We start from the raw sequence: 12,716 nt of genomic DNA, 5'->3' as shown, positions 1-12,716 counted from the left end.
ACTGCTAATATCAGAAAGTCCATGGCATGAAGCCGGAGTGTTGCAGCATAAGCCAGCCAAAGGAAGAAGGAGATAGGAGGCAGAAATAAAACCATATAAAAGGCGCAAACCCTCTGGCAGGAATCCAAAAGCTAGGGCAACGCCTGCCTCAAATGTTCTGGATGCAAGACAAGCAGTTTTCTGATTCAAAATGGAATTTGCAAGGTTGAGCACACAGAAGTGGGGTGTCTCTTGTATGGCACAAGCATTTGTACATGGAATAACCGTGCAAAATTCTGAATTTTAAAGAGGTATAGATGCAGTTTCTGGTCCTGCCACGAAGGGGCAAGGATACCCACCAGTTAAGCATGGGTAAGAGCCATGACATATGAGACATAGGGCAATCTGACTTATTTCTTACATACTTTAGATGTACGATTAACAACGAATGTGACATTTTTCAAACATAAAAAGACAAAGGAATGTACATATAAAAATTATTTAATAAACATGTTTCCTTGAATGCAATTACTAAAATGTTGCACCATCAAAGTAAGATACATAGGATACCACAATAGAGAAGTTTTATTAATGTTTTTTTCTGAACAGTTAACAAGGTTATCAACACAAATTACAGGTAGAAAAGTAAAAAAAAATTGCATCTCAACAGCACTTTCAGAAAGAGGGTTGATCAAAACAAAGATCTTAAACAAAAAGCATCAGCCCTATTGTATGCCTAATTCACCACCATCACAGAACTGCAAACAAAACCATCTTGCCATGAGAAGATAAAATCAGCGCAAATTTTTAAATAACATACAATAACACAAGTAAAAATAGCATTAACTTAAAAAGAAAATTGTAACAAATCAGGGGCAGTGTCTTACAAAGCCAATGTAAATTTAGAACACTGTTGTTAAAATTGTGTGAAGTCAGCACAGTTGTCATACAACACTTACAATTTCAAATACCTTTGGACTCAATAAAGACAAAAGGACTCAGCAAATCGATGATTTTATCTAGCGGCAGTGTTAGACTGCACACCATCTAACTTAGTAAAGATTCTGGTAATCCAAATTTAACCAGAGTACCATTTGAAGATAATACAGGTCTGCTTACATCAGTAATGTTCATTGTGTAAACATGTGGATTTAGTGGAAAAATACACCATTTTCCTCAGCTTCTAAACACACGTTATTTTATGTTACAGGTTTTAAAGAGAATAGCAATCTCAGTAATTGCTACATTACTGCAAAAAACATTTACTGTGCATAGAAGTATATCTTTAATTAAAAAACAAAATATCCATAAAAATGGCTTGCAATTTTTAAAAAATTCAAGAAAACTCTTTACTGATTTTTGACTTGCATGGCAAAAGTTGTAATGGTAAAAACAAAAAGAATCGCAGAAGTTCTCAATCTTCTCATACCTTCCATGTTGATGCAACCAGTTTCGTCAGAGATTGCACTCACCACCCTCAGGCAACGGATCTTTCTCAGGGCGTTTACAGTACATTTGACTCAGGCAGCATGTATGCCTCACAGTTCTGCACGTCGGCTGCCTCCATCCATGAAGAACGGTCTACCTCCCATTAAAAATGAAAGGATGACACAGATGAAACCGTGGAGCGCAGCAGAGCAGTTACCAAAACACGAGCCCCAGGACACGACTTCAAATACATTCCAGACAATCAGAAGACTGTAGAAACACTTTCTAAAGTCCTGTCAGAGTTTAAAGTAATCAATTCTTCGGAAGCCTAGCTCGAGCCCTTCGCCCGAGCAGCAGCGGGATTCCCCTCAGTCTGACAACGAAGGAGAACGGATGGAACGCCCGCTGGCAGGACTGTTGGTGAAGGTGAAAGGCTCACGCTCCTTCTCCTTGCTTTCGTGCTTGTGCTTGTGTTTATGCTTGTGCTTGTGCTTCTTCTTTTTCTTTTTGTGCTCATGGTGGTGGTGATGGTGGTGGTGGTGGTGGTCACTGTGCTTGGATGAGTTTAGTTCCTTGCCGAAGAGCGGGTGGGGACTGAAGGGGACTGGAAGCATGTGCAGATCCAGAGATGACTGGTCTTTTCCTGGGAGGAAAAAAAAAGCAAAATATTAGAAAAGAGAATGTTTTATACGTGTTGGCCATACAGAAATCACATACTCTCCCTTTATAAACTAAAAACCGGTATCTATTCTACCAGGTGTATTATTTCAACATGAATTGTTTCCAAACTACATTCTAGTTTACATCATAGCTGTGCGTGTTTGGGTTTTCGGTATGGAAACATTGAACAAGGACAAAGCACATAGATGGAAAAGCAAATGGAAAATAAAACCGTGTCTGCGAAGGCATCTATAGCTGGTTTAAAAAATGCATATCCTCCAAAACATTGTAAATCTGCTACCTGGTCGTATGATTCAAAACAAAAACACCAGCAAGAGTGCTAATGTTTTCTCGTATGAACGCTAGAAAGTATTGACAGGGCCAATGAAATTATCCGGCAGAAGAGGGCCAAATTATGAGGCAAGGTTGAGCAAATTATGTGGCAAGAAAAGCCATATTATGTGGCACAATATGGCACATTTTGTAATAGTATTACTTTGCTATTTTGTCATTTTTAGGTCTCGGCCTGGGCAGCGCAAGCGCTGTCTCTTCGATACATGCTGTATCTAGTACATGGACTTCAAGCATCTTCCATGTTTCTATTGGCTCCTTTTAATGTCCTTTGCACATGACTGCTTCTGATTGGTGAATATGGTAAATTTGTCCCGGCTTTTGCTGTTTTGGACCCTACGAGCATACATAGGTTTTTCCATTTTTTTAAAATGTATTTTCCTTTGTGGCACTATTTTCTTTTTTGTTTGTCTCAAGCGCTTGCTCCCACCTGGGCAGTGGAGAGCACTCATAGGAGGCTGCCGGGAGATTCCAGATGCCTCACTTGTTTTTACTGTTTCCTGTGTCTTTGACTTTTGTCTTCATTTCCATCTGCGACATTCCAGATGCCTTGTTTTTATTGTTTCCTGCATGTCTTTAGCGCTTCTTTACAGTTCCATCCAAGATACACGCACAGGAGACTCCGGGGAGATTCCTGATACCTAGCTGTCATTGTTTCCTGTGGGTCTTTGGTGCTTCTTTACATTGCCATCTACCATGGACGTATAGGAGGCTGTGGTTCTCCATTGCTATTTGTCACACTGAGAGCCTTTCTATCAAAGACAGACTGCACTATAATTTTCCTCAGAGATAGACTGCAATCAGTCATAGAGCTCAGCGGCAAAGAGTGGCACAATGCAACAAAGCTAGTTTATGACACAGCTGGTTTTATTTTACCTTCACTTAATGCTTATTTAGAGCGTTAAATGGGACCCAAAAACCTAGTAGTAAGAAAGAATCATGATATTTAATTCCTGTGAGAAATAAAATAGGAGCTTGCAGGTTCATACAGGATTGTGGGTATGCAGATATTTCACACAGGATTGTGGGACTGGAGACATTATTTCCTTCACAGCTTAAATTGAGGTGGCTCCCCCCTTCCTTCATTATCTCCACAACCAGTGGCTCCTCTTAATATCTCTCATACATGGCAGGGTTGGAGGAGCCCGGGTACAGCGGCTCTTTAAGGATTGCTGTGTTCAATGTTATGCCAGAAAAGGGCCATATCTGTTGCGGAACTCTCATCTTTCTCGCGCAGAAAAATTTGTGCATTTGTTTACTTGAAGGTTCGCATCATGCCACTTAACCATGAGCCCTGCAATATAAATACATGTTCTATTTCCAGAAACAATTAAAATTGTAATGAATGAGAACAAAAAATAACACCTTGTCACTCTCCAGGAATAGCAATAATTTTATTTTTCTGCTCATTCGAGTTATAGAATAAGCACAAGAGGCAGTGACTGGATGTCCCTGTCTTAAGCGTGTGAGGGTGCAGTACTGCAAGTCATTACTAGATGTCCCTGTAGAGTCAGCAGTACAAGGTGCAGTGCAGGAGGCCATTACTACATGTCCATGCAGAGTCTGCAGCACAAGGTGCAGTATGAAGTAGTATTCCCACAATAAAATGTAACACTGGCATACATTTTATCAAAGTATTCCTAAAGCTTAGTTGTTAAAAATGTGCTGCATGGCTACACTTTCTTTCTTTTAAAGTCGCTGCTTGTTTGGTTTACATCTTCCCTTGGTAGTCAAATATATTGCAATTTACAAGGCCAAATGAAAAAATGTGAGACCTATTGCATTTCTGATGCCTGTTAAACTTGGCAACACTGTCTGGGCCTTGGCTGTCCAAGTCTAACACCCAAATAGAGCAATAAGCAACAGAAAGGTAAAAAGTCCAGCTATGCGAGGGGCCTCTCACTGTGACGCGACACGTGTTGCTGCATTTTTAATAACTTTTAAATCGAGCTAGAAAGAAATAGTTTTTTGATAAAATCTGCAGGTTATTCGTCAGATGGATTAAGTGGCAAAACTTTCATTGTGCATAAATCGCTGCAAACGAACAATCGGATAATTCCAGTGGCCCTGCGTATAGATAAAAAACACAATTTGTAAGTCACACCCCGCAGGCTTCACCTCCACCCCGGGTACGCACCACTGAGCACTACTTATAGCATAGGAAAGCAGTGGGGTACCAGCGCACAGACACTGTGCTTCCGTCATACACACACTACATGGTCTTCTTCTGAAGTGGTTGCTGGAGACCAGTCGAGGTGGGCAGATAAAACAGTGACTGTTATCCACCGGCAGCTGTGCCAGTGTACAGTAATACCTGCACACAATGAGCTACTCATTGCTGTGCAATTCCACTTCCACATCAATTGTATTTAACCTCCATAACTGTCATTCATAAGGTACTTTTGAAAATTATCAATCCTGGCCAAGTAATGGTATTTTCTTACTAACCTAGTATGGCAGTTAAAGAAGACCAAGAGAGACACTGTGGTAAATACATGTTTTTTCAACCTGTTCTCTTATTTTCAGCACTATTAAATGAGCATGTGTGCTTCAGCTTATGTACTGGTATTCGTTTCGATGATTTTACACCAACACATTTTTGCAAAACTGTCTTAATGCATAAAACTGACTGGCATACTTTAATCATAAAAATGACTGAATGGCTGCATGAATGAATGACATGATTTCTAAAGGACAACGGCAACTCCAAGGAGTGTCCTGGAGCTAACAAAGCAAGGAACTAGCAATAGTGAGGCAGGCTAGCAATATGAAAACAGACACATTTGTAATCGTTTTCTGATATGCAACTCATCGTCAGTATGACAGAATGCCGGAGGAAGATGGCTCCAAGCCTTGGTTGCCAAGAAAAAAGAAAAAGATCACCTTCCCCTTCTGGAAAGTCACATCCTAGGAATCTAAATAAACGTGCATCAGATCTCAAAGTTCTAGATGGAGTTGAAGACTGGAGTCGGTTAGACAGATCATTTGGACCAGAAATAAGAACTCTGGTGCTAAGGGTTTTTGCCTGAGCCCCACATATGAACCACAAAGCACATGGCTTTGCCCAGGCGTAATGGTAATTTAAAGTACACTAAAGGTCCTCAGCAATTTAGAAATAATGTCGGAGCTGCTGTAAAGATTTAGATACCCGATTGTGTCCTATTAGTAAGAGTTGGTTGGTCTGCCAAACGTAACATGTGCAAATATCCGCACTTAATGCTTCCCACTGCTCTTGTAGACTCAAACATAACTGTCTGCCCAGGTAGGTGGTATTGCCAAAGACAAGCACTCCATGACTGACTATTTTCACTTTGTGTACAGATTTTCTTGGGATTATGTATACGGGCAGCTGTCTTGGAAACCTCCAACATAATATCCACACCCTCGTTTCCCAATGATGCCACATTTCACTGACGCTTTGACAATGTTGCAGTGCTGTCTCGTGAAGACGCGTTCCACACGTCTTTGGCTATATGTACATAGAGAGTTGTACAGTCGCAACCCACCTGATGAATGCCCAATGGGTGAATAGAATGCAACTGATGGGGAAAATCTTGTTTCCCATAACTGAAACAATGCAGCCAGCACAAGGCTAAAGGAAAGCCATTTTTACCGCAAACTGATCTGCTGCAGAATTGCTATATGGCCTAGTTTTATGATGCATCTTGAATTTGTGTTTCTTAATTAATTTTGGGAGGTATAACAAATTCAAGATTGGACAGAAACTTTCTCCCAGTCAGAACCTGGACAAACTGTTGTAAAATCCTTGCCCCAGTTCCAACCTATAACCTCCACCACTCCCTTGGCCATGAGCTTTCCCATAGTACACCTTCCAAGTGTAATTAAAGAAGAGGTAAAGTTGTGAAAGAAGAAGATGGCTGCTGGCACTGGCTGTCTCAAGATTACTCTTCCAATTGCAAAAAACAATGCTGCTGTTAGAAAAGCTTTAATTAATTAATCGTAACTGATGCGTACTAAAATTCTAATTTGCAGTATTGTTAACTTGCCTTGTAGATTGCTCTGCTTAAACCTCTTAATATCTATTGGCAACCAAAGGGCATTTGGTTTTCCTATACGTCCGTAGGGAACCTGTTGAACTCATCAAGATGTGGCATCTTATAGAGACTCCTGTGCACATGAATGCGAGAAATTACCCCCTGGGGACATATTTTGTGCAAAGACTAGGCTTAGAGGCGGGGGTCCATCATTCACCAACTACATAAAGGAACTATAAACATATTATGGTAGGCTGTTCTTGACCAAGTACACCTAGGTAACAAACAATTTGACATGTCAAGACAGGTGTTAGGAAATAAATATGACTTCATTTTAGACATTGCTGGGACCGCAAAGCTGGCTGGACCTAAATGAGAAGAAAGACATATGATATAGGTAAGAGCAGGGCTCTGTCTCCTTGCCAAATGACCGGGACGGCGGATGCAGAGAAGGGGTTTTCCGATACAGCAGAAGTGTTGTGTATTAACAAAGTTCTGCTACGTGACCTGATGGTACAAAATTACTACAAGGGCATTAGAATTTTCTTCTGCGGGGGAAACTGTTGATCTGATCCAAGCCGTCAGCTGGTTTTGGGACTATTGGTGAATAGGACAGCTGCTTGTTGAAGGCAACAGTGATGAATAACAAAATCTTCCTTCAAGAGATTCATCCAAAAAACGGGTGCTTTGCTTTTCTAAATACCATCTCATTTTCTTGGGCTATTCTGAGTAAATATTTGTCATCTTCTCTGTGAACATCGTCTTCATTGTTCCTAAAATTGTAGTGCCCCGAAGAAGAATCAAGAAAAAGTCCAAATCTGCCCTATTTCTGTGGAGAACATTTTCTGCATGGGCTCATTTTTCAAGACCCCAAAAGTATTGTGTTCACAGTTTAACAGAGCTTTGAGCGCAAGCTGGTCTGAAACCTTTTGCGCTGTTACTGTGCAACTACTTCCTGTTTTGATATTCCATGCTGGCTGTATGAAAACCCTGTAATGTCTCGTTGGAGCTTGACTGAAGGTAAATATCTTGGCTTTCGGATGGATAGTTTTAACTGCAGATTCCTCACCTTTAGAATAGATATCACATCAGTATCTCCCCCTTGGTGGGTCTATGGAGTGACTCAATCAATCAATCTATGTTCTGCTACAGAGTGACTACTCACCCGTGAGGGTTTCAAGGCGCTGGGTGGAGGATGGCTCTGCGGTTCAGTTGAAGAACCAGGTCTTGAGGTCCTTCGTCAATTGCGATGAAGGTTAGGGGTAGCTACAAGGGATTTCGTTTGTTTCTTAATTTTGTAAAATTCTTAGGTTAGTTGTCAAAGATCTAACCCCAATGTGTCCATAGGACAACACTCAAGCTCTTGTATGCTTAAAGCAATCAATACCAAGCAGAAGAATGGGAAACAAAAAACAAAAAACAAACACACGGAAAAGTAATTTTCTAAAAAAGCTATTGTATTGAATAAATCAGCAAATTAATATACGGGGATAAAAAGAACAAATCAATGTTAGCAAAAATTTTATGGACAGAAGTTTGTACAAATCAACATGTCAGTTCATAACAACTCATCAGCTCCCTTGATTGGTGAAAGATAACCAAGTCCAGTAATGTGCGATGGTTAGCTTTTGATGCAGATGAATTGCTTTGGAGTTGATGATGGAGTCAACGGTTCGGTCGGTTACCGATCCAGTGACAGAACACGCCGACCAACTAAGAATTGCATTTATCCTGCCTATCTCTGCTGGATTGAACTCGGATACAAAAGCTCCGTACCAACTCGGAATCACTAGAGATCAGAGCCCACCGGTGAGATCTCGACAAGCGACTCGCCTTCTCTGAACAACTTCCACATACGTGCATAGGGGCACCTTTTGCAAAAACAATTTCTGTCCTGATGATGGTCTTATAGACTTCAGCTAACAAGACCGAAACGTTGACTCCATCATCAACTCCAAAACAATTCATCTCCATCAAAAGCTAACCATCGCACATTACTGGACTTGGTTATCTTTCACCAATCAAGGGAGCTAATGAGTTGGTATGAACTGACATGTGGATTTGTACAAACTTTTGTCTATAACATCTTTGCTAACATTGATTTGTTCTTTTTATCCCCGTATATTAATTTGCTGATTTATTCAATACAATACCTTTTTTTGAAAATTACTTTTCTGTGTGTTTGTTTTTTGTTTCCTATTCTTCTGCTTGGTATTGATTGCTTTAGGCATACAAGAGCTTGAGTGTTGTCCTATGGACACATTGGGGTTAGATCTTTGACAACTAACCTAAGAATTTTACAAAATTAAGAAACAAACAAAATCCCTTGTAGCTACCCCTAACCTTCATTGTTTACTGCCCAAGCCTACAAGGGTCAACTGGGTTACCCATCTCTCTTCTACTTCCTCAATTGCAGCAGTGATGGTGATTGCCTGATGTGCAGACGCAGGGAGTTCCAGGTCTTCGCAGCCAGGTAGGAGAAGTATTATCTTCCAGCCGTGGTCTTGCGGATCTTTGGGATGGTGGCAGTGGCCAGTTGTGTGGAGCGGAGATGCCTGTAGGTACGGTGTTGTGGAGGGCTTTGTAGGCGTGTGTGAGAAGCTTGAGGGTGATTGTCTTGTTGACAGAAAGACAGTAAAGGTCTCTCAGGTGGCCAATGATGTGGTTGTGGTGTGGGATGTTCAGGATGAGTCTGTTGGAGGCGTCCTGGATGGTCTGCAGTTTTTAAGGTCGTTTCTGAGTGGTGCTGGCATAGAGTGCATTGCAGCAGACGAGCGCATGGGTGACCGTTTTCCTGGACTTGGTGGGGATCCACTTGAAAATCTTATGAAGCAGGCGTAGCGTGTGGAAGCAGGAGGATGAAACAACATTTATTTGGCAGTTCATTGATAATGAGGAGTCCTGGATGATGTTGAGGTTTCATGCATGGTTCGTGGGTGTGGTGAGATTCCGAGCACTGCCGCCCCCAAGAGTCGTCCCAGGCTGAAGGGGAGGAGCCCAGAATGAGGACTACAGACTTGTCTGAATTAAAATTTTGGAAGTTGTCCTTCATTCAGGTGGTGAATGCCTTCATCCCATCGTGGAAGTTGCTCTTGGCAGATGTGGGTTTGTCTGCGAAGGAGAGGATCAGCTGGATGTCGTCAGTGTAGGAGACGATATTGAGCCTATGGCTTCTGACGAGGGCTGCAAGCGGGGCCATGTAGATGTTGAAGAGGGTGAGGCTCAGGGAGGATCCCTGAGGCACTCCATAGGTTATCTCTGTGGCTTCTGAGTTGAACAGTGGAAATCTGACTCTGCATTCAGCTGGTGAGGAAGGAGCAGATCCATTTTAGGGCTTTGTTGCAGTTGCTGGCGTTGTGGAGTCTTGCACAGAGTCTTACTCAGATCAAAACATCCTGTATTATTGTATGGTCAAAATGCCCTTCGTGTCAGACATGGCTGTCAAGGTGGTAGTGCTATGGGTATATATGCAAAGATGACCACATTGCCGCCTGGCGGATATCCAGGACAGGTACTCTGTGTGCCAATGCAGTGGTAGCAGCCTTGCCTCTGGTGCAATCAGCTCTCAACTCTTTTGGCGGTTGCTTCTTGGCCACAATGCAGCAGGTCTTAATACAGAGCACTATCAATCTGGACAAAGTCAGTTTCTGCATTGCCTTTATTCGCTCCAGAGAACCCGACAAAGAGCTGATCGTCTACGCAATGGCATTTGGTACAATCAATGTAAAAGCTGAATACTCTCTTGGGGCCAAAGGATGGAGTTCTTCCTCCTCTTCGAAGTAATGAGGTGGGGCAAACAACATCTGGAGAATAATGGACTGTCTGACATGGAAGGAAGTTACAGCTACCAGAAGAAAGGCTGGTTTAGTCCTCAGCACTAGTTTGTCCAGGAAAGAAGGTGGTGTAGGGCAGCTGGACTGACACGCAAATTGCTGAAGTTATCCAGATGAAAAAGACAATTTTCAGGGTGAAGAGATGTAGGAAACAGCTGTGCAATGGCTCAAAAGAAGAACACATAAGGAAAGTAGGGACCAAATTAAGGTCCCACTATAGAATCACAAAGGTTTAGGGGGAAACATTTGGGTCAAGCATTGGAGAAAATGCTTCACAACAGGTGATTTGAAAAAGAACGGTTGGTAGGTAAACGCAAAAGGCCGAAAGGGCTGATAATTTAATTACAACAGTTCCCACTGCAAGTGTTTTCTGAGCCAAAGACGGAACAAACAGTAACACATCTGACAGTTTAGCTTGCAATGGGTTTGTGTTACGTGAATTACAACAAATTGCTGTGCATGAATTTGAAGGGGCTACACATAAGCAAAGCCAGGACCGAATTAAGATCTCCACAGTGGCATCATAAATAGTTTAGTAGGGAACAGGTGTCAAAACTTTAGTAAAATACATCTCAGCAGGTGATTTAAACAAGGACAGCTGGCCTGGCAAATAACCTTCAAAAGTGCACACTGCAAGCCTTTACTAGGGCAAGGAAAACACAAACATAAATTCATCCATGAGTTTGGCCTTTAAGGAGCCTCTTTTGCATACCCTGTACCAGGCCACAAGTTTGTCCCAGTGCCTGGCATGGATGGACTTTGTAGAAGGGCGCCTAGACGCTAGGAGGATATCCTCAACCTCAAGTAGCAAATCCTGATTTGATGATTGACGCTCAATTTCCATACATGGAATGTAGATTGTGCAGGTATGGCGGCAAACCCCCACAGTGGTAACCTGAATACAGGACAAAGGCTCAAGCCCAGAAATTCCAGGTAGCAATCTCCCCTGGCCCAGTACATCGCCACTAGGGTGACTTGAGTCCTGATGGTCCCGATCTTCTGAACTCAGGACAGGCGAGGGAATGGTAGAAAAGTGTACAAGACTCCTGTGCTCCACCCTAGCCTGAATATGTCTCCTAGAGAGAGTGTTCTTGGAAACTCCAATAAGCAGAATTCTTAACACTGCATGTCCTTAATGCAGTGAAAAGATCAAGTCAGTGCACACTCCACTGTCGGAAGATGTCCTGAGCCACCTTTGTGATCAACTAGTGACGGAGGTGTTTAAAGTTTCCGCCAGGAGGTTTACAATCAGGAGAAAACCCTGAAGCTCGAGCCATCTACAGATGTGCAGCCCCTCTTAGTACAGGACACCACGCCGCCCTTCTTTTTGCACTACCACCTGGTTGTGATGCTGGCTGTGGGAAACTGCACTGGTCTTCTCATTATGGATGACAGGAAAGCCGTCAACACCAGGTGGAAGGCCCGTAGCACCAAAGGATTTATGTGGGGCCAGGTTTATACCAGAGAACAGTCTTCTGAGCGCCACGTTTCCCAGATGTCCTCTCCAGCCCAGAAGGGGGACATCTGTCACCACCATCAGCTGTGTGTGCGGAAGGGAGAGGGGCCTGTCGCTGATCAGGGGATCAGGTAGCAGTCTAGCACCCACCACTATAGATCTTGTGCAGTCTTCTCTGAAACCTGGATGAAATATGGCAGGTTTCCTTAGTGCTGGACCCACTGAGACTTCAGATCTCACTAAAGAGCCCGCATATGCCACCTGGCACAGTGGACAAGCAGGATCCATGAAGCCAATAGATCAAGAAGCCTCAGAGCTGCTCTTACTTACTAGGGTGCATGACTAAGTCCGAAACATCAGGATCATAGCCAGCCTGAAGTCGTTAGGGAGGAAAGGCCGTTAACTTCACAATGTTCAGAAGAGCTCCTATAAAAGGGAGTCTCTGTAAAGGTGTGACTTTCACTGGTTGTTCGAGAACCACAAAGATGTCACAATCTTCGCGGTCATTTGGAGATGGTCTACAAATGACTGTGGCAAGCCAACTTTCAACAACCAGTCACCGAAGTAGGGGAAAACTGGTATCCCCAACCTCCAAAGAAGTGTAGCGTCTACTACCTTCACTTTTGTGATCACTTGAGGGGAGCGATATTAATTGACGCCTTGACCCCTTCCCGACAGACAGTGGAGGAATGGGTCGAGCCTAGTTTCAAGTTATTATGTTTCTTCTTAGATTTGGACTTACCGGACGACTTTGACTGAGAAAAGGATCTGTTGCAGGTGTGGCCTTGAGTGCGAAAATGAGCCCAAACCCTCAGCTTGGAGCGGCAGTCACACAAGGTCCGTGACTTCTTTCAGCATTCAGCGACATACAACATTGACTCATCGTCCTGGATAGCCTTTAGATGCATTAGGGAACAATTACTGAACTCAAAGTGGTGCTCTGATCCCAAACACCAGAAGCAAACCTCATGCATGTCCATCACTGAAATCTGTTTACGACAGGCACATCACAGT

The 12,716-nt window shown here is 42.8% G+C and overlaps 1 protein-coding gene across 2 annotated transcripts in view; it reads right to left on the bottom strand.

The window, feature by feature from the left end:
- Positions 1-546: 546 nt before the first annotated feature.
- The window catches only part of TAF2 (TATA-box binding protein associated factor 2), a 658,862-nt gene continuing 646,692 nt past the window's right edge, over positions 547-12,716 (bottom strand). Inside the window, exon 27 of one of the 2 annotated variants that reach the window (XM_078686838.1) lies at positions 547-2,050. In XM_078686838.1, the coding sequence (XP_078542964.1) occupies positions 1,776-2,050 (275 nt within the window). In that variant the 3' untranslated portion in view covers positions 547-1,775. The remainder of the gene's footprint in view (positions 2,051-12,716) is intronic. The other variant, XM_078686839.1, reaches the window with a different exon arrangement.

This window comes from Lissotriton helveticus, chromosome 4_1 (genome assembly GCF_964261635.1).
Source record: "Lissotriton helveticus chromosome 4_1, aLisHel1.1, whole genome shotgun sequence".
In the NCBI taxonomy this organism is placed as follows: domain Eukaryota; kingdom Metazoa; phylum Chordata; class Amphibia; order Caudata; family Salamandridae; genus Lissotriton; species Lissotriton helveticus.
This window is presented reverse-complemented; position numbering and strand designations above follow the sequence as displayed.